At 42.4% G+C, this 27,895-nt stretch overlaps 2 protein-coding genes across 8 annotated transcripts in view; one reads left to right on the plus strand and one right to left on the minus strand.

Moving 5' to 3' along the window:
- Positions 1–4,130: 4,130 nt before the first annotated feature.
- HSPD1 (heat shock protein family D (Hsp60) member 1) lies at positions 4,131–27,286 on the minus strand. 5 transcript variants are annotated; one of them, XM_070580493.1, is made up of 12 exons: positions 27,105–27,286; positions 14,828–15,003; positions 13,229–13,481; positions 11,458–11,540; positions 10,768–10,863; positions 10,015–10,108; positions 9,568–9,736; positions 6,777–6,876; positions 5,949–6,194; positions 5,279–5,453; positions 4,863–5,041; positions 4,131–4,758 (listed from the first exon to the last, which is right to left on the minus strand). In XM_070580493.1, the coding sequence occupies exons 2-12, from the start codon at positions 14,999–15,001 to the stop codon at positions 4,606–4,608; spliced, it is 1,722 nt and encodes a 573-aa protein (XP_070436594.1). In that variant the 5' UTR covers positions 15,002–15,003; positions 27,105–27,286; the 3' UTR covers positions 4,131–4,605. The 5 variants fall into 5 exon arrangements, with proteins under 5 accessions (XP_070436594.1, XP_070436593.1, XP_070436592.1 ...); XM_070580492.1 differs by lacking the exon at positions 27,105–27,286 and adding an exon at positions 16,288–16,413; XM_070580491.1 differs by lacking the exon at positions 27,105–27,286 and adding an exon at positions 16,126–16,290.
- MOB4 (MOB family member 4, phocein) overlaps positions 16,433–27,895 on the plus strand; it is a 38,480-nt gene continuing 27,017 nt past the window's right edge. Inside the window, exons 1-4 of one of the 3 annotated variants that reach the window (XM_070580502.1) lie at positions 16,433–16,566; positions 17,222–17,386; positions 18,455–18,544; positions 18,620–18,870. In XM_070580502.1, the coding sequence (XP_070436603.1) occupies positions 16,564–16,566; positions 17,222–17,386; positions 18,455–18,544; positions 18,620–18,670 (309 nt within the window). In that variant the 5' untranslated portion in view covers positions 16,433–16,563 and the 3' untranslated portion in view covers positions 18,671–18,870. Of the gene's footprint in view, positions 16,567–17,221; positions 17,387–18,454; positions 18,545–18,619; positions 18,871–26,053; positions 26,670–27,895 lie in introns of those variants that run through there. The other 2 variants (XM_070580503.1, XM_070580501.1) reach the window with 2 other exon arrangements.

A 27,895-nucleotide genomic window follows, 5' to 3' on the forward strand; every position in this document is an offset into this window, starting at 1 on the left:
GGGCCGTTTCAGTCACAGGCTCATTTCCTCGAGTCCTGGGGAACTTCTTTGAATTATGTGTTTATAATTTCTTCTTATCCGTATTCTCTGGTTCTCTCATTCAGCAATTCCTAAGTAGTTAGACATTCTACCTCTTGTATTAAATATTTATCTTTTTTCCTATTGTCCATCTTTTTGGTCTGCCTTTTAGATTTACTTAATTCTATCTTTCAGCCCTTTTTGTTAATTTTATATTTGCCATAGTTTTAATTTCCAAGAATGTTTTATAATTGTTCCTTTTTTTTTTTCCCGAGGAAGATTAGCCCTGAGCTAACATCCATGCCAATCTTCCTCTCTTTTGTATGTAGGTTGCCACCATAGCATGGCCGCCGAGGAGTGGTGTAGGTCTGTACCTGGGAACCAAACTCAGGCTGCCGGAGCAGAGCACACTGAACTTAACCACTAGGCCTCAGGGCCAGCCTCTACTTGTTCCTTTTTTATAGCTTCCTTCTTTTGTGGAAACAAGACCTCAACTTGCTTAAGATATTAATTAATTATGATTTTTTTTAAGTTTCCTCTAGGTCCCTTCTGGGTTTTGCTGCCATCCTTCACATTGACGGCTTCCTCAACCGTCTAATGGTTCTTGTTTGTCCATTAATATTTGAAAGCAAGGTACTAAAAATCTTCCTGGAATTAGGTGGGGTATATAGTCTGGTGAGTTTTGCTGTAAGGTGATCAGATGAGCCAGTCTTTTCAGTGGGGACTGGCAAATGGCATAATCTAGAAGTCTTTTCTCACAGTTTTTCTACATAAGGATTCTCCTATCTCTCGCCCTAGAGGAATATAGGGGAGAGGGACAGGTGGAGTAGAAATAATGCCTGGCTGCTGGCCTTCTGTAAGGTTAGTAAGGGACTGATGGTCCCGCAGTTTGGAATGTAGGCTTTCCCTTATCTGTTTTTAGCTCCCTCTCTCACCCTGGCTCTCTGCTTTCTCTGGTGTCTCAGGCTGAGTCATTCCTATCAATTTCCACAGAGAACTGACCCATTTCCAGGGGCAGGCAACAGTCACCCGGTAGTGTGGGAAAGGAGGAGACCTGGGGGTCCAGTACCTCAGTAATATCCTTCCGCTAATTTACCCTTGTTTCCAGTCCACACTTGGCCTCACCTGACCCTCACCACCCTCAGCATCTGGTGAGTCCAAGTGGTAAATCTCTGGGAGAGTTCTGTGGGACTCTTGTTCTTGCATGCTTCTTGTATTCTTCAGGTCCTTAGGTTGTAACTATCTCAACTCACGTTATCACTTATCCGGCCATTTACTAACTTCCTAGAGATCGCTGATATCCGTCATCTGCAGTTGTCTCCACCTTTTCTTTGTAATTTACTTCATCACTGTTTAGTGGGATTATGAGAATAAGTAATAAATATGAATGGCGAATTCACGGGTTTGTATGCTTAGTATTTTTCTTTTTAAAGATTTTTTTTTCCTTTTTCTTCCCAAAGCCCCCCCGGTACATAGTTCTGTATTTTTAGTTGTGGGTCCCTCTAGTTGTTGCATGTGGGATGCCGCCTCAGCATGGCTTGATGAGCAGTGCCATGTCCCAGCCCAGGATCTGTACCGGCGAAACCCTGGGCCGCCAAAGCGGAGTGCAGGAACTTAATCACTCGGCCACGAGGCCGGCCCCTATTTGTTCTTAGTGTTGATAGTCAAAATGTTAGAGATCAAAATCTGGTCCTAGGGATGTACACAAGAATTGGTGATGGGCACAAATGCTATTGCTGCTGCTACTGTTATTGTTAGGCCATTTTTTGGTGACAGAGTCAGAGATAGAGATCATTTGTTACTGAATTCAGAATAATTATTTTTAACTTGACAGTTAACTTCACTCCGTTTTTCTTATATTAACATGTTTCATCAACCACTTACTCCAACACAGACAATCCTTTACATTTAGCCTAGTTCGAGAATCATCAGGTAAGGGTACCAGGAACGTACCCTTCGTCACGTGCCCCAAACCCTGCTTTTCAGGTTTGAGGTTCTCCAAGACCTGAGCCTAGCTGGGGCTACCTGGGTTGCAGTAGAAACATTCCATTTTTTCAACTCTTTTCCTGAAATAGCAGGATCTAACTTTACAGTGACATTCTTTTTTCCTTGGTTATTTTGTCTACCCATTTTTCAAACAGATTCAGCTGCATTTTTAAAAGTTCACCTCCAGGGCTAGAGCTAAATATTGGATCAGTGTTTGCGTCCCTTCCCCCATGCCCTTTTTTTCTTTCAGGCTCATGCATTCATTCTAACACACTCCTGCAAATTTTGTCTTGGATGGGCCCTCCATGGGTCCCTACTGTTCAAATAAATCCTGCTTGCTTTCACAGTAACTAGGCAATTCCATCCTGCCAACTTTTTTCCATTTTTCAGTCCAACATCTGTTTGGGGCCTGGACATTATAGTTTGTTTGGTTTCCCAAGGGATTTCCATGAACATCCTAAGCATGTTTCCTCAGAGATCTACATTCCTGCCTCCTCACCTACAGTCACTGGCATCTTTAATCTTCACCAAACAATGTTTGAAGGAACCATCTTCATCCTTAACACCCCTGCTCATCTCTGGACTCTCTCCAAAACTGCAATCATCTTGTTCAGTTGTTCCATTCAAGAAAGGAAAAGGGGATTTCCCAATGTATCGATTTCTCTGGCTGCAGCTTTTGGAGGGTTTCTTAGAATTGTCCAGATCCTGGCTTAGAGGTTCATTGCAGGCTTGCTCTTTGGTGTGAGTTTAAGCTCTTCAGTCAAACCCTGTTTCAAATCTGGGGTCTACCACTTATTAGTTCTGAGTTTGTGTAAGTTATTTAACCTTTCACAGAGCCTCAGTTTACATAACTGTAGCATTAATTAGTCCCTAATCCAAGATTGTTCTGAGGGTTAAAATAATGCACCTACTTAGTTGTGTCCAGCACATAACACTGTAACTTCTGTTAATCTCTTTAGGCTCCATTCTCGCTGATCTAATAGCAACTAGAAAGCTTTTACAGTCCAGCTATTTCTCATTCTTTAACTTTTCTTCCCATCACCTAGCTTGGCCATTAGGATATAAACTACATCAATCTTTGCCCTAAGGTTTCTCTTTTCCTCCAACCCTTGATAATACTAGCTGGTTTGCCTTTTGCTACTTCTACATTCCAGGCAAGTTTTGTTCACTTACAGAGCCTTTTTATTCAGCCCCTCTAATCTGTTGTCATTATGTTTCTAACTCAACCAAACCAAATACAGGTATTTCTAGGAGCAGAATTTCAAGTGACTTTGTCTTTTGATCTGTGATGGACTTGTTCCCTCTATTTCTATCCAAGCTACATAGACAAGGTAAGGACAGCAGGAACATCTGCCTCAATGCCTAACTTAACTTACACCTCTAAGCAGCATCCCCAGGGCCAAAGTGAGCAGACTGGAGTTCCTTCCCACTTAGATCCAGATTCCATACCTCCAACGTAGACTAGGTCCTAGGCACAGGTCAAAGTAAAAACTTACATGTTGCGGTTACACAAGATCTTGTGCCTTCACTTTATAACATAGCAAATCTAGACAGCAATGTTACATCTTGCAAATCAGTATCTACCCCCAACACACACACACCAGGTACTCTTTTAGAAGCAAGCCACACTTCCACACTATATTATCTAACAACGACTAAGTGCAGTGCACCAGAAACATATTTCCTTTTAAGTTTTTAATAAAGGTGAAGACACTGAGCTGTGCCTTTCAAGTTTGGATGCCCTTTCCCACTAACCATTAAGCTTCAATGGCCCCTCTTCTCCCCCTTCCACTAAAGTACACTGACGCTATAAACCCTGACCTCCTCACTTGTGGGTACCTAGCAGGAACCCCCAGCTCATGTTAGGCTGAGGCTTTGGAGCAATAACCATGTCCTCCAAGAAATGACAAGTTGCCCTTTTCTTTATGACCAGAACTCAAGACAATATTGTTTCCACAGGTTCCAAGTTGTCACCTTTTAATGTAATAATGTAATTCAATCTGCCGCAAAGAGAAACACGAAAATACTACAGATGGAATAATGTTTACACACTTATACCAAACCCTACCCCTCTTCAATTGGCTTTGATTTCTCATATCTTCTACATCACAGAAAGGCTGACACAATTAACTTTCAACAAATTTTTATTACACAAAGGTTGTCACATAATTGGGTATTTCTCTACTTTATACACAATTATACTCTCCACAGAAAGGCTGCTTCTTAACTTCTCATCTGGTGACGGCAAGCACTAAAATCCTGATTTTAACAGAATAGTAGTAAAAATGCCTCAGTGATTTTTAAGTTGAAAGCAGTACATTGGTACAGGGCTCTTGCACTCAATTATCAGGAATGTACAAATGTCTTTTTATTCAAAAATACAAAATAAATTATCTGTAGGCATGGACAATGACAGCAGTAAACCATTATATGTTGTCAACTAAAACCAGTAACTGATGGTTATAGTGATTTTCTTTAACATCAGCCAGCCTTTTCTTCAGTCATTTCCTTCAACTGACTTCTCTGAAGTTATAGGTGAGGAGCACTGCCCTCGGCTTCCTCTCACAGTTCATTAACAATGCTAAAGCACTATTCCAGGGGTTAGAACATGCCACCTCCCATCCCACCACCCATTCCGCCCATCCCGCCCATCCCAGGCTCCTTCTCTTCCTTAGGAATCTCTGTGACAACAACTTCTGCTGTGGTTAACAGAGAAGCCACTCCAGCAGCATCCAATAAGGCAGTTCTTACAACCTAGGGAAAAAGTTTGATGAAACATTACATTTCCTTAGTAAAAAGTGAACAAGACTTACTGAAGAGTTCTTGAAAGAATTTTTAAAAAGTGGTCAACTATTTACCTTAGTTGGATCAATGATTCCTTTTTCCACCATATTCACAAAATCTCCAAGCATAGCATCATAACCAATTTCTGAGGAACTCTGCATAATCTTCTCAACTATCAATGATCCTTCAACACCTGCATTCTTAGCAATGGTCATTGCAGGGATTTTGAGTGTCCTTTTAATAATTTCTATACCTATAAAGAAAAATTTTAGGAAATTATTTCTTTTGTAAATATTATGACACCATTCTACTTGTGAGAGTATTGATAAAGAAAAATTCCAACTGGGAAATAACAGAGGTCAAATTGATCAACATCAGCGCTGTTGTACCTTTGTTATTCTAGAAATTGCTGTGTGATGTGTTGTTCTATTTAGTGGGCAACAGAAAGACTCAAATCAGGATGCAAATAAATTTACTTGTAACTTTTTACCAATTTTTTGATCTTCATTAGCTGGCTTTATTGAGTCCAAGGCTGGAATGCACCGAAGCAAGGCACAACCCCCTCCCAGAACAATGCCTTCTTCAACAGCAGCTCGTGTAGCATTGAGGGCGTCTGTAACTCTGTCTTTCTTTTCATTCACTTCAACATCACTTGTCCCACCAACCTAAAATTTAAAAGAATTCTAGTTAGTATGGCTTCTCTCATTCAAGATGCTGACTGCCAAGAGTCTTCACAAAAGCACCTAGTTTAGTCATAGAAGTCAGACACCAGGCTGATCGTTAAGTTCAAATCCTGGGCACAGACATGGCACCGCTCATCAAGCCATGCTGAGGCAGCATCCCGCATGCCACAACTACAAGGACCCACAACTAAAAATATACAACTATGTACTGAGGGGCTTTGGGGAGAAAAAGAAAAAAAAATCTTTAAAAAAAAAAAAGAAAAAGAAAACATCTTTTCCATAGTAACTCCCCGATGGAAGTTCAATTTTGGTTTTAACGAAGGAATATTTCAGTAAAGAAATTTTACATAATAAATATCTCCATGAGGAAATTAATTCCCTAAACGTTTTGGTTAGCTGGCACTATTGTGAATATCACAGAAACAAAAATCATTCTTGGGGTCAGAACCCAAGAAGCTTATTCACAACACATCTCACCTTCAGCACAGCTACTCCATCTGAGAGTTTTGCCAGACGTTCATTCAGTTTTTCCTTTTCATATTCACTAGTTGTGACATCTAACTGCTCGATGATTTCTTGAATACGTTTTTCAATTTGAGCCTTGTCACCTTTTCCTTTCAAGAGCATGGCATCATCTTTGGTCACAATGACCTCTCCAACTTTTCCTAAGTCATGAGGCTGAACATCTTCAATATTTAGAGTCAATCCTTCTTCTCCAAACACCTACAAAAACATTTAAAAAATGGACCAGTTACAGCATACGGTTGATTCATCAGATCAGGCTTATTAATACATCATGCAGGTGTTTTTGATGAGACAAACATCTTGTAATACTGTATTTCTTTGAAACGTGAGATTTCAAGACCATTGCTAGTTAAGACTTGAATAGTCTTTTATTGCCCTTCCAACTTCTACTTAATCCCCAACTAATACTAGCTTTATTAGAGAAAAGTGTAAACTCAGAAGACTCATCCAAGTTCACACTTAGGGTGGAAACAGGACTAGATTCTAAGCCTCGACTTTTAAGTCCTATGTCTTTTCTCCTATACTCTTGAAAACAGATTAGTCACTAAGACCATTCCTGAGCCAGACTCATGGCAAGTTACAGAATAAAGGGACTTTCTTCTCTTCCACTTCCACTTCTCTTCCAACTTCCACTTCCCAAACATCCAAAAGAAACACAGATTAAGTAAATAGTTCAGGTGGCAGCATCTGATTGTGAAAAATATAAATTTTGCTTATAAATTTTAGACCTAGAAATGTAAATAACATTCAGTAAACCCATATCACATTTATTTTACTCACCGCACCACCAGTAGCGATAGCCATGTCTTTCAGCTGGTTCTTTCTATTGTCACCAAAACCTGGAGCTTTGACTGCTACAACCTGAAGACCAACTTTTAGCCTGTTAAGAACAGTTATTAATGAGATTTAAATTTAACAAAAATGCCTGTATACTTCTTCTTAAGTTCTGGCTACAGCAGTGCCCCCCTTATGCACAGGGGATATGTTCCAAGACCCCACTGGATGCCTGAATCCATAAATAGTATGGAACCCTGTCTATACTATGTTTTTTCCTATACATATATATTTGAGGTGCAACAGCAAAACTAGCACAAATTTCTTTCTCCTTCACAATTTCACGGATAGAAGATTCATTCTTACCTTAGATCTTAGCAACTTGAGGATATGATTTTTAAAATTTTCTTATTAAGTCAATAACTGTTGCCTTTTCACTTAAAGGAAGCACTTTACACCTTCTCTCTATTTAGCATATCTGAATTGGCAGCATCACCACTATGGCACTCTGGGGCTATTATTAAGTAAAATAAGGGTTACTTGAACACGAGCACTGTAACACCGATCTGTTAACTGGAACAGTTACTAAGTTACTAACAGTTGGGTAGCATATATAGCATACACAAGTTGGACAAAGGGACGATTCATGTCCCAGGTGGGATGGAGTAGGACAGTGAGCAATTTCATCACACTACTCAGAATAGTGTGCAATTTAAAACTTATGAATTGTTTATTTCTGGAATTTTCCATTTAATATTTTTGGACGTTGGGTAAATAAACCTCAGAAAGCAAAAGTGCGGATGAAGAAAGACTATTGTACTAAGGTTACTTAGGAAAACTGTACTTTTAAAAATTTGCTTCCTAGCAACTTTTGGTCAAATTAAGACAGTAAAGAGCAATTTTCCATTTATCCATATTTGCCAGTATCTAATTACCTTCTTAACAAACTGCTGACCTTACAGTCTAGTTGAACAACTAGACTCAGAAGTAAAAATATTAATGTAAGCAAAAACCGTGTAAGCTAAACACAGTGATAACAATTATTTTATATTTAGTAATAACTACTTTTATATATTGAAAATCAGAGTAATTACTAAATATTAAATTTGACGCTCATCTAACGCTTATTTACCCCTATCCCATGGGCTCCATTTACTTTATCTTTTTTTTTTTTTTCAGTGAGAAAGACTGGCCCTGAGCTGTTATTTTGCCAATCTTCTTCCATTTTATGTGGGATGCCATCACAGTGTGGCTTAACCAGCGTAACAGGTCCACGCCCAGGATCCGAACTTGCAAACACTGGGCCACCAAACCAGAGCATGCAACCATAATCACCACCCCACTGTGCTGGCACCCTCCATTTAGTACTGCCTTGCTATTAAAGTTAAGTTTGAGCAAGCAGTGTTTTTAATTTAATTCCTTTATATTGGGGCTGGCCTGGTGGTGCAGCGGTTAAGTGTGCACATTCCGCTTCGGTGGCCCAGGGTTCGCCAGTTCATATCCTGGATGCAGACATGGCACTGCCATGCTGTGGCAGGCGTCCCATATATAAAGTAGAGGAAGATGGGCATGGATGTTAGTTCAGGGCCAGTCTTCCTCAGCAAAAAAGAGGAGGATTGGCAGCAGATGTTAGCTCAGGGCTTATCATCCCCCCCCAAAAAATTAAAATAATAAAAAACGTTTAATTCCTTTATAAATGTTAATATTGCTGACAAGAGCATTAAGCTCACCTGCAGTTTTGTCAGATAATACTTGGAACATCCAATCAAAGAAGCATCCACCTGAGACCAGATTGTGAAACGGAAGGAATATACAAACTTCAAGACAGAGCTGTTCTATTTTATTAAGGAGCCAAATAAAAATCAAAGAATAGCTCTGATGAGTATGTCACATAAATCAGACATCCAACTTCACAACTACCAGTAAAATGGCTCAATGAAAATTCTGTAGGCCTACTGTTTTTTTAGTTTGGCTTCAAATTCCACAATCTCTAAGGCTCTTCATAACTAGAAAAGGAAATCCAGCGTAACAACACTGCAGGATAAGTAAACTCACTTAGAGCTTTCGGAACAGGTCACAGTATACAATCTCTAATCCATACGTGCTATTTCATTTGTGCATTTTCATTATAATAAAATTGTAAAATCTCACTTCTGATATATCTCAATTCTAAGATTACGAAGAACACATTTTAATAATATCCTAAGATTCTGTTTACCACATTAACATTACCTGTCTTAAAGTCAAAAGTAATACATTAAACTATACATTAAAAAATTTTAAGAGACCTCAACTTATTTTAGGTTGAGTGCCAATTTCTGTTTCAGAACCATTCATTTAATTTTTCTTTTACAGATGATATAAAATACTGACTGCTAAATACACTTACATGTGAGGTTTTTAGAATGGTAGTTGTCTACTCATCTCTTCCCATGCAAAACTGTAACTGTGAAAATATTTTTTTCCAAAAAAACTTTTTTTTTTTTAAAAAAAAAACCACAACTCAGCTACCTTCAAAACTGTAAACACTTATAAGAAACAGAAAGACACCACATACAAAATTAGGCTATCCTATGAGAAAGTTGCACAAAATATTAAGGACTTTGGGGCCCCAGTGAAAAAGACAGAACCATTCTAACTGGACTAAGGGTTCATAAATCACACGTATGTTATAGACCACAACTCTAGATAGAAACACAAGTGGTTCGATGGGGAGGTACATAAGAGAGATTTCAAACATCACTAGAAATAATTGCCTTTCATCTGGAAATGTAACCCAAATACCACTGCCTATTACCTATTCAAAACGAGTGTACTTAGAGCTTCTCCATCAACATCTTCAGCAATTATGACCAAGGGCTTACGGTGAGCATTGGCAATTTCAAGAGCAGGTACAATGGACTGGACACTAGAAATTTTCTTTTCGCTCAATAGAACATAGGCATCTTGGAATTCACATTTCTGACCTGCAAAACAAAGAACATTTCAAAACAACTTTAAAACATTAACAATACTCTGAAAATGACTGTAATTTATTTAAATAAAAAAGCTATAAACCAAAGTTCTAGTAAATGTTAAAAGTGACTGATGAGTTCACGTTTTTCCTCTTTCACTTCTCGTATACATCCTCACTTTTGGAACATATGAATTTATCTTTTTAGAAGTATGGCATCAACTAACGCCTACAGTTTGACCCATGGCAAACTGTATTTTAAAAATACTTCAGTTATTGACTTGCTCTTACCTTTTGATGTATTAATAAAGTATGGAGAAATATAACCTCGATCAAACTTCATGCCTTCAATAATTTCTAACTCATCATTCAGTGTTTTTCCATCCTGTGAAAAGTCAAAGAATTAGCTGCGTGAATTTCATTAAAGGAACACAAAAATTGTAATTATAGACCAGATTAATAGACCCCACTGGTCATAAGGGATCTAGGAAGTAGCATGCAAATGCCCAGGGGCATCCAACTCCACTTCCGCAAAAATTTCTAGAACGCATATCTGAATTAATTTTTAGAGCTAGAAGACAGTATCATTTAGGTTAGGATGGATTCATTCCTGACAGCAAAGGCTAATAGTTCACACAAAGCACAGTAAGCACTCTTTTACACAGGTGCTGATGTTACACACGAAGGAATAGACTATACTTGTGTGTGTGTGTGTGAGGAAGACTGGCCCTGAGCTAACATCTGTTGCCAATCCTCCTCTATTTTTGCTTGAGGAAGATTACCCCTGAACTAACATCTGTGCCAGTCTTCCTCTACCTTGTATGTGGCATGCGTCACAGCATGGCTGACGAGCAGAGGCGGTTCGCGCCTGAGATCTGAACCTGCAAAACCCGGGCCGCTGATGTGCAGCACGCAGAACTTTTAACCATTGGCCATAGGGCTGGCACCCTAGAATATACTTATATGATCAAATTCTTGTATTTGGAAAACTCAGTTTTGATCATGGGACATCTCATTTCAAGATATCATTAAAAACACACTTGCCTTTACTGTGATGACACCCTTTCTTCCAACCTTTTTCATGGCATCAGAAATGATGTTGCCAATTTCTTTGTCTCCATTTGCAGAAATCGTAGCCACCTGAAATAATCAAGTTATTCTTCCAAATTAAAACCTTAGGCTGGTGCCTCAATCAACTCCCCTTCCCTTTCCTAGCAGCTCCCTGACTGATACTTACATGGGAGGTTGTGGGGGACAGGACAAAGAGTCTTTATGATATAATGGTTCTAACAAAGTATTTGCTCTGTTTTCACTTCTTTTTTAACTCATTATTTGGCTACATTTTTCAAAGACATGAAATAAACACGCAATTATTCTCTTAAACAAAAACAGTAAAGAAAGAAAGGCAGGCTGACCCCATTTTTTTTTCCCCTTGGCAAGCATGGCAATATTACAACACGACAAAAATCACACACCTTTGACAAACAGCTCAAGAACGTTGTCCAAATGTACAAAACAGTTTAACCAAGAGCGATTTAGAACTAAAATGACATCCCATTAAGACTCACATTATGGTCAACTGCATTATTTCCAAATGTATTAGCTGTAAGAAAAATGCCTCCAACATTGGTGTCTGGGTAGAACTGCTATTCTGACATTGGTGTGTGATTATGAAATAAAATCACGTTACTAAAATTTTGTTAAATTTTATCAGAAAATATGGAAGATCCTCACCTGAGCAATTTCTTCAGGGGTTGTCACAGGTTTAGACTGCTTCTTAAGTTCAGCAATTACAGCATCAACAGCCAACATCACACCTGGTTCAAGAACAAATGCCATCACAACACATATTCTTTCACGGCTCCATGTCAAGTAAAAATTATGATTCATGTTAGATGTTTTACTGACTTAGCCTACACACTGCTTTTGCGCCAGTACTTTTCCTAATCACATTGAGTTGGATGGCATGCACTGAAACAGGAATTTTGATAAATAAATGAACTCCCACAATGACAAAATTATTGTGAAAATTAGACTATAAAAACTCTCGATGTACAACTTCAAGAATGTCACCATTCAACTCATTCTGTGTCAGTCATTGCCAACCCAATCATGTTGCTTGTTTCCAAGAGGGTCACCCAACAATTCTCCCCTCAACTGAGTGACACAAAAAAGGTCCAAAATAAATTACAGTCCTTTACTTTCAACAGGAGGTATAATTCTCAAGGATGAGAAATTTCTTGTGGCTATGCCCCTGCAGGTTTTAATTATCTGAAATTTCCTCATTTAATATGCAATTATGAACTAACAAAATATTTTTGTTTCAACAGTCAACAGCACCCCAATACAGATTTATGAGAACCCCATTCTGTTCAACTGAGACTAGAACTAGCTCTTCCCTTATTTTGAGAAATGTTACTTCAAGAAAAAATCCAAAGCAAGGTGTAGAGTAACAATGACTTTCTTTGGGAACTATTCTCTCTTTTTTTGAGGAAGATTAGCCCTGAGCTAACTACTGCCAGTCCTCCTCTTTTTTGCTGAGGAAGACTGGCCCTGAGCTAACATCCGTGCCCATCTTCTTCTACTTCATATGTGGGACGCCTACCACAGCATGGCATGCCAAGCGGTGCCATGTCCGCACCCAGGATCCAAACCCACGAACCCCAGGCCTCCAAGAAGAACATGCGAACTTCACTGCTGCACCACCGGGCCGGCCCCTGGGAAGTATTCTTAGTAACCTCAGTGAATACTTGTTAGTGACTTACAGTCTAACTGTTAATGCAACACATTCATTTGGACCTCAAATGTTGAAATGGACAGGATGATATATCAGTATGGCCTAGGATGCCAATTCCAACAAAATTAACAGCATCCCCCAAGTCTCCTAGTTTGGAAAATAACATACCCAAGAAATATAGAGCAATTCCATTTTCAAGATAGGAAAACCAAGTGCTAGTACATAGCTAAATAAATGACAAGACTTGAGTCTATATCACCAGGAACCTCATGCTGAGATCTTTAAATTGTGGTGCATACGTCACCAAAACAAGCAACAATAAAAATGGAGATCAGTAACATAGTACATGCTGTTAAAAGAAAAAGCTGCTAAAAAAACCCCAAAACCTTTCTGACACCTGGGTGACTTAGTTCCTTGTTCAGCCCTACTTTCCAAATAAAGTAAAACATCAAAACTATATAATATCTCTCTGCTCTAATCCCCACAAGTTTACTATTTTCAAGGTACATAGTACATAGGTATACTCCAATAAACTTCGCTTTCGGGGGGTGACACACAGGACAGACAGAATACAGGAAATGTCTTAGTCACATCTCCCTCCGTAACAGCTAGTACAGTGCCCACCACAAGGCCAAGCATTCAATCACTATTTGCTAAAGAAAAACTCAGTCTAAGATTTTTTACGAGAGGAGAAATAAGAGGGAATCAATTTTCTGGTATAACTTAATAGTTCAAAACACTGTGGTAACAATGGAAAGACATTCCTACCTCTCCTGATTTCCACTGGATTAGCACCTTTGCTAATCTTCTCGAAGCCTTCCTTGGCAATAGAGCGTGCCAAGACAGTAGCAGTAGTAGTACCATCCCCAGCCTCTTCATTTGTGTTATTGGCGACATCTTGAACAAGTTTAGCGCCAATATTTTTATATTTATCTTTTAAGTCAATGGACTTTGCAACAGTCACACCATCTTTGGTTACTTTGGGACTTCCCCAACTCTGTTCAATAATCACTGTTCTTCCCTATAATTGTGGAGAGAAAAAAAATGTGACAGAATCACACTTTAACTACTATTTAGCTTAAACCAGAACAAGCAGTTTTTATAGCCACGCGCCACATAACCACATCTCGGTTAACGACAGATCACATATATGACTATGGTCCCATGAGATTAATATCATATAGCCTAGGTGTCTAGTAGGCCATACCATGAAGGTTTGTCTAAGAACATTTTAGGATGCTCACACAATGACAAAATTGCCCAATTTCTCAGAATGTATCCCAATTAAGTGGCACGTGACTGTAATGGGGCAACTACTTAAAAGCCTCAATGCAAGTTGTCATTTTTATCAAATCGGCAGCATGAATCTCAAGGGCGTGTTCATCAGTGTTCTTAGAGATAAAATGACTTCTCTGTTGCCAACTGATTAACTCTGAATGAGGTATTATGGGAGATAAAAATCCTAGAGACTAAGAGATGTCATCTTATAAAACAAGAATGCGAGATAAACCAACAATTTGGTAGATTATAATGAAATTCCAGAATATTCTTCACATAATTTATACTTAAGTTTTGTCCGGTGCCTGCTAACTTTGAAAGTAATGTGGAAATTTACTTTTAAGGTTAAAAATTAAGTTACTAAAATACTAACTGCAAAGCAAATACAGCCCACTCTTCCAAAACAGTTCAACATTAAATCTCCAACATGGTGCAAATAGTACTGGCAGCTTTTGGATTTGATCCAAAGCTGCTACCTGTGAGTCATGCAAATGCATTAACTTACACAGTTTGGATTACTTTGGTATTTGAATTGTCTTCAACCTGAGCTGTCTTCAATTGTTCACCACCTTCAAAAGCCTCCTCAAATTGTAACCCCTCACTCACCAATCTCTTCGAGTTAAATGAGACTTAACATTTGAAATGTGCTTTGGAACAGACGGAACAGAAAAACATTAGGTGAAACTAGCACCTACAAGCACATACTTGAGGTATTATGGGAGCTAACTTACACTCTTCCCTCTACGCTTGGTACTAACAACTGGGAAAGAATCCAAAACCTAACTCAAGCAGGCAGGCAAGAGTAATTCTACATTGAGTTTCAGAATCCACCCTGAGCTAGGAGTTACCACTCGATTACATCACACATTGTACAAAATAAAGTTTCGAAAACTTGGCAGGGACTGTTTAAGACCATTATATATCCAAGCCAAAAAAAAACACCCAATAATTTGGAACTCTCAAATGTAAACTGATTTCTCTCAAAAATGGATGCCGAAGTACTGTTCAACAGTTGAGCGTAACTATTTGTCAACAGCAAACTATCAATCCTTAATAATATTATAAATTACAACAAAATAATACTGTTACCTTTGGCCCCATAGTAACGGCTACAGCATCGGCTAAAAGGTCTACACCTTGGAGCATTAAGGCTCGGGCATCTGCACCAAATTTTACATCTTTGGCGTAAGCCCGAGTGAGATGAGGAGCCAGTGCGCTGGACACTGGCCTAACCCGGCGAAGGACTGCAGGTAATCGAAGCATTTCTGGGGGGGAAACAAGCAGACCATCAGGACAATACTAGCACTACCCGTGGCGCGTTACAGCACAAATATGACACGTGTGCAACAGAATAAAAAATGTTCGATGTGAGCCGTGCTGACCTCTGCCAGCCACACCTGGGCCCCGGAACGCGCCACAGCTTCACACCACCAGCTATCAGTGCAAGCCTCAAGATCAAGAGGCCGCCCCCACGCCTGACCTACAGCACCCGCACAACGCAGGCCCATCTTCTTCCCCATGGCCACCTACCCCTGCCGCTAGACACGAGTTAATCTTTCACTGCTAAAGGGGCCTTGAGAGCGAACCCACTCCAAATGCACCCCCAAATAAGCCCGCAGGAAAGGGGAAGGCTATAAACCCGGGAGGCCAAGGGAGAACAAATATGCCTGACGACGCAGAATTCCGCTTAGTAAGATGTGCCTTCATGTATCCTCTCGGGGCTACAGTATCAGAACAGCCCGCAAGGCCGCGACGCGGGGGGCAGCGGCCTGGCCCACTCGGCGCGGCCCCACGTGCCTTTCCATCAGGACGCCCCAAGCAAGGTCAAGGGTGGAGGCACCGGACCCCAGCGGTCCGCGGGACGAAAGGCGGCTTCCACGCGGCTGCGACCACCCTCCCCGGCGCCCTGCAGTGCAGGAGCGGGGCGCACGGGAGGGCCCCTGTGAACACTGCCCCGACTCACACGCACTCCCGGGCAAGCCCTCCCTCCTGCGCCCTGCCGGGGCGAGCGAGCCACGCGGCACGTGACGGGCCCGCGCGCATGGACCCGCCGGGCCTGCCAGCGGGCCCGGGGCTGCGGCGCCGGGGGAGGCCCTGGCTCTCGCAGGACGGCAGCGGGGGACGCCGGCTCCGGGGTCCGCGGCCCTGGGCGAGGCGGCGCGGGGCGGCCGCGTACCTGCGCGGCGGTGGCGGGGCGTGCAGAAGGCGAGGCAGGCCGTCGGCGGCGAGTGAGGGACAGAGTGCAGGGCGCACACGGCAATGAGCCCGTGTCCCCTCCCTCCGCCACTCCCCCGCCCCGCGGCACCGCGTGTGCAGACGGCTCCCGCCCTCCCCGGCCGCCGGCCCGGCAATCTGCATGCGCCGCGCGCCAGCCCCGCCCTCCCTACCAGCGCCCGGCCCGGCCCGCGGGCTCGGCCTCTCCGGCCGGCGTAGGCTGGTTCCCGGGCTGCGCTCGATTCCAGAACTTTCCGGGGGGCGCCGCGCTCCCTGTGGGTCAAGGGTTAACTCGCGTCATTTCCGGGAGGAGGGCGAAGGGCTGGTATTTTCACCTCGGCGAGCGGCCTAGAAAAGCCTAGAAAGGGCTCCTTTTTCCTTCCGCCTCGCGGACCTCGCGTCAGGGGCCTGCGCAGGGCCCTCGCGGCGAATCGCGGCGCGCGCTGCTGCGGCCGCCCCCTCGCGCGGGAGGGGCGGGGCGGGGGCGAGCGCGCCTGCGCGACGGGCGGCCTTTTCCTCGGTTCACGTGGCCCGAGGGCCGGTCTGCGGGTCTCTGCTGGCGGTGGCGGCGGCGGCGGGAGAGAAGAGCGCGGACTGCGGCGGCCGGAGTCATGGTGAGGCCGGCGCGCCCGGATCGGCCTGCGGCGCTCGGGGAGTCCGGACGGCGCTCTCTGGGCCTCGCAGGGGCGGTAGGGGTCACCGAGTGACCGGCGCCCGCGGAGCCCCGGAGAGGCGAGGCCCGCCGACCCTGTCCCGCGCCGAGGGCTCTGTGCACGCGCGCGTGCTGCAGGCGTGGGGCCCGGGGCCGGGGCCGGGGAGGGGGCCGGGGCCGGGGAGCCGGACGCGCACGCGGCGGCCGACCCGCTGCTCCTGCGGGGCCCTCGCGGGTGTGCGGTGTCTCGGAGAAGGCATGGCCCCAGGCGCAGGGATTGACTTCAGTGTTTACCGAAAATTTCTAGAAAAACCCGAGGAAGGGTAATATTTGACCTTGGAATAAACTTGAGGTTACCCTTAAAGGTGGTCTGCCTGCTGACCAGAGGAGCAGCAAGGACCCTCCCCCGCCCCAACACACATAGGGAATGCGAAATTAAACTCGGGGTGTAGAGCAGACCCTTCAGATGGGGTTCCGGAATGAATAATACGAGGCTGGACATTATCTTTGAAAGTCACGTGTGACGTGTGATACAGAACGCGTATGATTGCATTGCCTGTTTAGAAGACAAGTACATGTTGTTTTCGTGTCACATCTCAACATTTCTCTCCCTACAGGCAGGACAGGCATTTAGAAAGTTTCTTCCCCTCTTTGACCGAGTATTGGTTGAAAGGAGCGCGGCCGAAACTGTAACCAAAGGAGGCATTATGCTTCCAGAAAAATCTCAAGGGAAAGTATTGCAAGCAACAGTAGTAGCTGTTGGAGCAGGCTCTAAAGGAAAGGTAAATGGAAGCTAAAATGCACCTGTTCTTGGATGAAGCGGAGGGGAAAAAGCAATCACTGGTTATTATTAAAAATAGCCTTTAAAATAGCTTGCGTTATGTTCAGGGTCATTCCCTAGTTCCGTAACATCTAATCTTTCTCTTTGATGGAAATGATTGTAAAATAAAATTGCTTATTTTATATGATGCAGAGTTACAGAATATTAAAGTCAGTAGCCATTTGGTAGCCTAGTATGACTAGGTTTTTTTTCAAATTCTAAATTTTTGATTAAAAGACTATGCTTAAATGTAATCTGTGGGTGCTTTTAAGAATTGAGGGGAAATTTGAACACTCGGTCTAACCTCTAAAACACTGAAATTGCCCTAATCCTTTAACCACTTTCGGCCTTAGTTCGGATACCTATGAAAGGCAGTTTGGATTATCCCTGTAGGCATTCTCCAATTAACTGGTTAGACCTCAGACCTCTAAAAGTGTCAGCCGGACTACATATTAAGTGCCCTTAGGGTCAGATATGTTAATTGTATTGTCTAGTTGCGCCTAAGAAAGTTAGTTCTAGCAAGGAACTATCCTGGAGTTAGGAATAGGAAGGGTTTGGAGAATGGGCACTTTGCTTCAGTCTCCTCCCCAAATCTATTCTTTGGAGGAAAGGAAATTGAATCACGAAAGAAGTGTATGTTCTGAATGCTTCTGTTGAATTTTCATATGTTGAAGGAAGTTAGCCACGACCATTATGTATACAGTTTTTAAAACTTGTTTGTTTCACATAGTCCATAGGTTATGTTAATATTTAACAATTTAAAAGTTAGCTTAAGTTCGTTTTACCAGTATAACTCCTTGAACTTTTACACTGAAATCAGGTTTTAGTTTAAGCCATTGTGTGTGCATTATTTCATGTGTGACTCTACAGTGATGTTTTTCAGTGAAGAACTACAATTGTATAAATTACATCACTTGGCCACCAAGTTCTTTGTTAACATTTGATTTGAGCATATTCGAGTAATAAAAGTTAGGTGTGAATATTTGATGAACTAGATGTCTTTACTAATAAACCTTTTTATTTTCTTAAGGGTGGAGAGATTCAACCAGTTAGCGTGAAGGTTGGAGATAAAGTTCTTCTCCCAGAATATGGAGGCACCAAAGTAGTTCTAGATGACAAGGTGTGTAAACTTAAGGATTTTTATTAAAAGTTAAGTATTTGCTATTTTCTTAACTAATGGTTTCTCTATTTGCAGGATTATTTCTTATTTAGAGATGGTGACATTCTTGGAAAGTACGTAGACTGAAATCACTATTGAAATGGCATCACGTGAAGCTGCCCATTCCACTGAAGTTCTGAAATCTTTCATCATGTAAATAATTTCCATGTCTCTCTTTTATAATAAACTAATGATACCCAAACTAATGACATCCAGTGTCTCTAAAATTTAATTTCACTGTACTGATATAAACATTTCCAAATAAAAATATATAAATGAATGGTTAATCTTTAGTGATTGAAGATGGTTTTAGAGTTTTCCAATTTATGCTTTTTTTCTTTATTCACGTAACCAGAGAATTATGGGAAACAAGGTTTCTAATTTTCACATTGAATTTGGCTTTATTACATAGATAATTGATGTTGATACAAAGCCATCAATTTACACTTAGTTATATTTTAAGAAAGTCAAGTAGCAACAGTTTAACTTCATACTTAAGCTTATATTGAAGTTCTTCATTTATGGAATCTAGTCTTTTATATGTCTTGTTTCTTTAGTACTTAGAAAAACTTGACATTTTTTTAAAAGTTAATATTACCACTACATAATTTACTTGGCAAAAAAATCCAAGGCAAAGTGTGCTAGGTAACATTGGCTGAGTATCTTCTATATCCCATGGTAGGCACTGTGTGATAGTCATTAAAGCTAACTTTTCAGGAGCATTTTCTTGTACTGGCTACTCTTGTAGGTACTTTGCATGTATCAGTTGGTTTAATCTTTAATGAACCCTGTGAGCTAGGTACCATCATTCTCATCTTTTTGCACAGAGGGTTTAAGTAATAACCAAGGTCACTCAGTAGAAAGTGGCAAAGCGAGGATTTGGACATGGGCCATCTACCTTCAGATGCTGCTGTTGAAAACTTAATCCTTTATGGCATCTGCCACTTTGTCAAAATTCTGAGCACCTGATACACATTATTTCAAACTTGATGATTGCCTTTGTGGTATGGGGGCTGGGTGGTACCTAAGAGTGTCTGGCAATTAGGTATCTAGTATACAGTTCACTGAATTTAACAAGTAGGAAACTGAGTAACAGAACTGGATAAATAGCTTGATTTAGCTTTAGCAGCTCAGGAGAATTAAGATTTGAACCCTGACAACCCTACACCAGAGTTGATTACCAACCCCTAAACTCGACTACATCATCTACCAGCTATTTCTGTCCTGGTCAAATTTATTTTCTAGTTTTAGTTTCTTATAAGTAGTCTGTGATCACGTCTTTTAAGAGTCGTGTTCCATGTTTATCCTGTGGAATTGAAGTCTAAATGAAGTTGTAAATAGCATGGAATAATGGTCTCGACTTTTGATCATGTCCCTGTCAGTAAAGTAGTATGGATGTGTGAGTCCCATTTGGTATACTAAGGCTTAATTTTTGTCATATTTAGATACAAGAATTACGATTAAAAGTTCTGTTTACAGAAGCAGGTGGGTCATCAGTTTCCTACTGTGTCCCAGGCACAGCTAGATAATGTGCTGTGCACGTCATAACCTTGTAAGCACAGATTTCCATCTGTTTTACCAATGTGAAAACTGACTCAGAAGAGATGAGGAAACTTGGTCAAGGCCATGTGGCTGGTAAATTGCAGAGTTAGGAATCCAGTCCAAAGGCCATCGCTTTCCCATTATTCCCTGATTCTGTTCCAAAGACCCAAGCAAATGAGTTTTGAGATCCATAACCCACTAAATCAGAAGGGTGGGAGAAACTTTTTTGTACCACGAAAGTAGTCCTATGATGCTTGTCTAACAGAATTGCTAAAGAAATAATTTTTTTTTAAATGTAGATACGTAAATGATTTTTTTACTGAGGTAACATTGGGTTATAACATTTGAGGTGAACACCATTATATTTTGATTTCTGAAGAAATGTTAGATTGTGAAATTATATTCGGAATTAATAGGGAAAAATTTTTAACAGAATAGTTCAAAAATAAGGGCTTTGGGGAAGTGGAACCACTTTTAAGAACAGTATGTTCTCATTTAGCTTTTCAACAAAAATAAGAAGTAAAGTAAAATACGTAAAATTCTAACTGGAATTTTCATGGTAATACCATTTTTGAGTGCTTGCCAGGTACTGTTCTAGGCACTTAACGTGTAATCTTGCTTAAATGTATGTAATCAGCAGTCCTGTGAGGCAATATTCCTTGCCTCATAGGTGGAAGATGCACAGAGAAGTAATTTGTTCAAGATGACACAACTTACAAGTCATGAGTTTTTTGGGCTGGCCTGGTGGTGCAGTGGTTAACTTCACACATTCTGCTTGGCAGCCCAGGGTTTGCCTGTTCAGATCCCGGGTGCAGACATGGCACCGCTTGGCAATAAGCTATGCTGTGGTTGGCGTCCCACATATAAAGTAGAGGAAGATGGGCATGGATGTTAGCTCAGGGCCAGTCTTCCTCAGCAAAAAGAGGAGGATTGGCAGTAGTTAGCTCAGGGCTAATCTTCCTCAAAAAAAAAGTTCTATCAACAGTCCTACCAGCAATGTATGAGATGGCTGATTTTTTCCCCCTCTTAATAACACAGGATGTTATGAAGTTTTTATTTTGCAAATCTGGTAATTTTACTTTTACCGTTACGAATGAAGGTGAGCGTCTCATGCGTTTAAGACCCATTTCTATTTTCTTTACTGTTAACTGACTGTTCCTATTGACTGTAAATATCTTCTTGCTTTTCTAGTGGGTGACGCCTTTTATGATTTGTGTGATATCTTTATTTAGTTCTTTGTGATAAGTTTTTCCTCCAGTTTGTTATTTGGCTTTGATTTTATTTATGCTTTGAACTTGCAGGAATTTGTTTCTGCTTAAACTTCATTTTAGCATAGTTGAATTAATAAATATTCTTCATTATGGCTTCTGGATATTATGACAAACTCTGAAAACTCTTCTCCAATACTTAAAGTTTTTTCCATGGTTTCTTTAGGTATTTTTATAGGTTTTTATTTTTTAATATTTCAATCTTGGCTTGATCTGGAGATTTTCCTGTTATAAGAGATAAGGAATGGATCCAACGCCCCTTCTCTTTTACAGATTAAGCCTCGTTCTTTAAGACATGTTAAAATTTAGCCCATGTCTTGCAAAATGCTCTTTCAGTCTCATTTAGCCTGGAGACTTGACTTGAGTGTCAGTTCAAAAAGGCCAGTTTGTTATACTATTTTTAAGTCATTCACCTTTTCAAACATTGTGCCAGGCATTGTTCCAGGCACTGGAGATACAGGGATGAATAAGATGGGGGAGGCCAAAGTAAACAACGAAATTATAGCCTAATTTTAGAGATCAGTGTCATCAAGCAAATAAAGAGAGAAAATGCTGCTACCTTCATGAGAGTCATTAAGTGACCTATCAAAAAGAGGAAATGATAATAGTCTGTTGTGACTTGTCTCCTCTGATCACATCTTCTCTTCCTGAAACTTCAGGAACTACTGTATTAGTTATCTATTGCTGCATAACAAATCACTCCAAACTTAGTGCTTAAAACAACAGTAGGGGCTGGCCCCATGGCTGAGTGGTTAAGTTCGCACTCTCCACTTCGGTGGCCCAGGGTTTCACTGGTTCGGATCCTGGGCGGGGATGTGACACCGCTCATCAGGCCATGCTGAGGCAACGTCCCACATGCCACAACTGGAAGGACCCACAACTAAAATATACAACTATGTACTGGGGGGATTTGGGGAGAAAAAGCAGAAAAACCCCAACAGTAAGCATCTCACACGACATCTGTCAGTCAGAAATTCAGGTGCAGCTTATTTGGATGGTCCTAGTTTGGGGGGTCTCATGAGGTGGCCATCATCTGACGACTTGACTGGGGCTGGAGGTTATACTTTTAAGATGGTCCACTCATATGTTGACAAATCGATGCTTGCTTTTGGTGGGACCCTCAGTTCCTCACCACGTGGACCTTTCATAAGGCTGCTCGAGTGCTCTCACACACGGCAGCTTTCTCACCCAGGGCAGGTGAGCTAAGAGAGCAAGGTAGAAACTGCAATGTCTTTTATGACATAACATCAGAAGTTACACAACATCATCTCAGTATCCTATTGGTCATACAGGTCAGCCCTATTCAATGTAAGAGAGTACCACACAAAGGTGTAAATACTAGGAGATTAATAATCACTGGGGGCCATTTTAGCAGCTGGCCACCACAATCACCAATTTGGCCAAATATTCTAGAATTCTAGAGAGGAAAATGAAGTGCCGTGGGAGTTTAGTATCTCACTAAGCTGTAGCCAAAGTTGTCTACTTTTGAACTCAGCAAAACCCCTAAAATTTTGTCTACAGCAACTTTCATAAACAGAAAATTTTCAAATAATATGTTGAAAATGTATAAAACCATATGTAGGTTTTGAACCATTTGTTCAACCACGATGCTTCCCTTTCCTTGGCCTGCAATGAAATCTGCATGTCTACACAGAAATGCTGCCTAAACTTTAAGGTTCATTTCAACTACTTCTTGCATCCTTCAGTGTGTCAGCTCTGCTCTTAGCCTGGCTTCCTTCAAGCCAAGATGGTTGATGCAGTCTTGGCCACGTTCAGGCAGAAAAAAGGGACCATCTCTTTTGGTACCTCCTCAAGAGCAAGAAAACCCTTCCCCAAAGAGCTCCATCAGATATCCTTTCAGATCTCTTTAGGCTAAAATGGAGTCACATGCTCACCCTTTAACTAAATATTGGCTTAGGCCAATTGGGATTTATCCTTCAGCCCGAGATGGGTTTACCTTTCCTTGGTCATATAGGGAGAGATGGATACTGAGCAAGATCAAAGTTTGTTTGCAAATGAGTATAGCAAGCAGGCAACCAACAGGGGCTGCTTCAATACTTCAGATGTTTTGCTTTATAGTATGGTAATCTACATATACCCCCTTCCTATGCATTTTTAAGCTCTTTGAGGATAGGAGCTTATATTATTTATATTTCTCAGCACTTGCCTAGTGCCTTACATATAATGAGCATTTATTATTTTACTAGGATTTTAAAATTCCCCAAAGAGAATTTCATACTGGCTAAATATTTTTGAAATTACTTATGATACTTTGGATTTATAAAATATTTTCTTCTAAAACTTTAAAAGACTTCCAGAAATATTTACTTTTCTATTTGCTTTCATACACTATGAAGTAGAAAGAACTGCTGTGCACTACTTTCATTACAAATAAACTTTTATTTGATAGCTTGTTCAAAGTCAACAGCTAAGAGAATCTAGATTTTCTGAATCCCGGCCCAGAGTTATTTCCATTTGTCCACATTGCCTTTAAAAAAACTATTCCTTCTTTAATCGAAATATTCAAATAATTCATTATTTTATGTAACTGTTATTACTGATCATGCTTTTTTTTTCTCCCTGCACCCACCTGGTTATAAAATTGTTTTTGTTTGGAGATCATAATATGTTTACTGATGGAGGAATTTAAATGTGAAGGTTAGAGCTAGAGATATTTCAACCCTAAAGAACAAGGTTCTTCCTGGGAACAAGGCCAGGGTCAACATCACAATGCAAATTTATTGGACTTTTCAAAGAGATGAATGTGTATATTGTTCCTGAATTTAACACATACTTATTCATTTCTTCTCTTGTTTTTTTTCAGTTGGGCTGAAACAGTATAATAAAGCTGGACTTAGGAGAACATTAAGGGGACCAGCCCTGTAGTGTAGTGGTTACGTTTGGCGCAGTCTGCTTTGGTGCCCCGGTTCCTGGGCCGGGATCCCCGGGGTGGACCTACACCACTGTCAGCCATGCTGTTGCAGGATCCACATATGCACAAAATAGAGGAAGATTGGCACAGATGTTAGCTCTGGGCGAATCTTCCTCAGGGAAAAAAAAAAAAGTGAAGATGAGCCCCTTCAACTATAGGTAACTGGTATTTACAGCTCAGGGACACTACCACACAATCTGGGAAATTTTAACTTAATCCTTGAAGTGAGGTGGAGTTGTCCACAGACCAAGAGGCCACCCTAGGACTCTGCTCTCCACAGACCCAACCCATATCTCTCTTGGAGAGGCAACATTTGGGTGCTGCTTGTCTTAGATTCTCACCATATTTAATGAGAGAATTGGTGATTTGCATGTTTGTCTCCAGACTCTAAGTTGCTAGACTCGAAGCAACTTATAGTTAAGGAATGAGCCTTTTCATACTTGTACTTCAGTGACGCACACACAGAGGAGCTTAGAAATATTTGTTGAGGGGCAACCGGTGGCCAAGTGGTTAAGTTCACACACTTAGATTCGTGGGTTTGGATCCCGGGTGCAGACATGGCACTGCTCATCCGGCCATGCTGAGGTGGCATCCCACATAGCACAACCAGAAGGACCTACAGCTAGAATACACTCTTATGTACTGGGAGTTTTGGGGGAGAAGAAGGAGAGGAAAAAAAGAAGATTGGCAACAGATGTTAGCTCAGGTGCCAATCTTTTTTTTCTTTTGAGGAAGATTAGCCCTGAGCTAACATCTGCTGCCAATATTCCTCTTTTTGCTGAAGAAGACTGGCCCTGACCTAACATCCATGCCCATCTTCCCCTACTTTATATGTGGGATGCCTGCGACAGCATGGCTTGCCAAGCAGTGCCATGTCTGCACCCAGGATCCAAATCAGCGAACCCCAGGCGGCCAAAGCAGAACGTGTGAACTTAATCACTGTGCCACCGGCCGGCCCCAAAGGTGCCAACCTTTAAAGAAAAAAATAGTTGAATGAAAATTCTTTTGATATCTAGGAGGTAGTGATGGAATTAAGAATTAAGTCTTTGCTCTTGCAAAGTTACCAGTCTACATCTTCCAGAAAGATGAGATCTTACTTAAAGACAACCAACTTCCTGTTGTCAAACCCATTTGAGCAAAGTTCCAAGGCACTGATGATTATTCAGCTTTGCATTCGCTCAATTTAACCAGCCTCTCCTCCACCCCTCACTTCCATCTTTGGAGGCTGGCTGTGACATAGGTCTCCTCTCAGCCTTCTCAATACACCTTTAGGTGTATTTCATGGGATATGTGTTTTCTTCTCTTGGAAATCACTGTACTGTAAGCACTCTTTACCCTCTGAACTATCTTCCCATCTGGTATCCTAAGTCCTCATTCATTCTAGACCAAAAATTTAAGGTTTCTAAGCAGGAAATAAAAATAAAGTTTGCCAAAACTGCCGTGATTTCATGACTTAGGAGAACACATAAAACTTGCAACAAGGGAAATTTGGAATCCTGTAAGATGTACAACTCCCATCATTTACCAAGGGACATTCATTTTCTCCTCCTGCTTCTGACTTGCAAAAAACACGAGCTAATTTTGTCTGCCTGACGCACAATACCAGACGTCCGTCCACTCTGTCTCAGATAATTGCCAGGTGGGTCTTCATCTACGCAAACAAACTTGTCATTCAAAAGGTCCTTGGCTTTGAAGTCAGTGGATGGCGGAAGTATCATCTGACGCTCTAGGCCGCAGTCTGATTTGAGATCGGTCGATTTCATTTAGGGTCTGTGGAATTTTTCCAGACTGCTGGCCTGTTTTCCACTTTGCACGCCTAGGTGGATTTCGGGACAGAATTACACTTCTCTAGGTATTTGCTTGCACAAGGGTTTACTGAAACAGTCGCCTGTGTGTAAGCTCAGTCCTTCCACCTTAACAAACGTCAGCACAAGGAGATTCACCATCGCGTACGCAGACCTTGCACACTCCCACCACAATCCTCTGCGCTGGACGGCGGCCTCTCCCGCAGCCACTCTCGGGCCCCGCCGCCCGGGTTTTCCCTCCCCGCACGTCACGGCTGGCGCTTGGCCGGCCGTTCCTTCCATCGTCCTCCTCCCTCCGCCAGCTGCGCTTTCCCCCGACTCCTCCCAGTCCTCCCGCCCTGCCCCGCGCGGGTACGGTTATTCCGTCAGCCGCCGCCCCTCCCCGGCGCCCGGACCCAGGCGCCGCTCCGCCCCGCCCCCCGCGCAGGCCGCCGTCCCTACATCCGGGTACCGACTCCAGCCGCCCAGACTCTGGCACTATGGTCATGGCGGAGGGCACGGCAGTGCTGAGGCGGAACAGGCCGGGCACCAAGGCGCAGGTAGCATGTTTGCACCTTCCCTGTGGGGGGACTCGCGGCGCCGCTCCGCCTCTGGCAGCCGGCCGCCCCCGAGAGGAGGTTGGACCGGGGCGGCAGGCCGGCGGGCGGGGGCACGGGTGCCCGGCCTGCTCTTCCGGAGCCGGAGCACCTCAGCCTGGCTTTGGCGGCAGTGGCGGCCCGCGAGGCCTGCGGGGCCCGGACTTGAGGGTGGGCGTGAGGGGCGCGTGGGGGCCGCGGGGGTGGCCGCGAGGCCCGGGGCTGGGAGCCTGTCGGCGGCGACCGCTTGTTCTCGCCTCTCCGCTGACCCCCGGCTGACCCGCGTCGGAGGGGCGCGGCCGGCCAGGTGGAGAGGGACCGGAGGTTTCGGAGGGTCGGGGCTGCCGAGCGGGAGGCGGTGCACACGCAGCGCACCTCGTCCGGGCTGCCGGTTCCTACCTGGCTGGTGATGTACGTGCCCGGCTTCTGCAGTCCGGCTTGTCTAGCCGGATCCGGGTGGCGATAATTGACTTTATCCTCTTCCTCCTGCGGTTTGCCTTTGACCACTGCTCGCTGCAACTGTTCTCTGGTCCAGCAAGCTTTCAGCATCAGGTTGCGACTTGTTAGATGTCATTCCTTGTGAATTTCCTTGTTATTACGTGTGAAGCATAGTCGAGGAATGAAGGGATTATAATTTTATGAACTTTTAGTAGGACAGTGTTTGGGCTGAGTTGGTGCTTGTTTAGGTAGGTGTTGGTTCTTGGGCTTTGCAAAAGATGGGGTGCCTCACATTCTTAAAAAAAAATCAAATAGGCATTTAGACTTGCTCTGATTAATCTGCCGGCTGAAATGGCTTGCTACTGAGTAGATGCTCTAAAATCGGAAGAGGTGTGTTAAAATGTAATTTTAAGAAAAAGTCATATGAGTGAAAAAAAGCAAAACAACCATGGAGCTATGACCGTGTGCCAGAGACTGGTTTTTAATATCTTGCACAGGATTTTGGAAAGGGAGTCCTTTTGAAGGGATCTTTTAGATCCAGACACCTTCCCAGATCCATGTTACAGATGAGGAAACCGCATTTGCTCAAGGTTGCCTAGTCTCCGGATTCTTAGTTCACTGGGGACCTTTTCTCTAACGACCTGCTTCTAGTACTGAATTTTAGAGAATGTAGTTGACAGTCTCATTATAGAGTCACGTTAAGCTGTCAGTTACTTATGCCAGTTTTGTGGTCATAGTACTGGGAATTTATA

The sequence above is a fragment of the Equus przewalskii genome, chromosome 17, assembly GCF_037783145.1.
Source record: "Equus przewalskii isolate Varuska chromosome 17, EquPr2, whole genome shotgun sequence".
In the NCBI taxonomy this organism is placed as follows: Eukaryota; Metazoa; Chordata; class Mammalia; order Perissodactyla; family Equidae; genus Equus; species Equus przewalskii.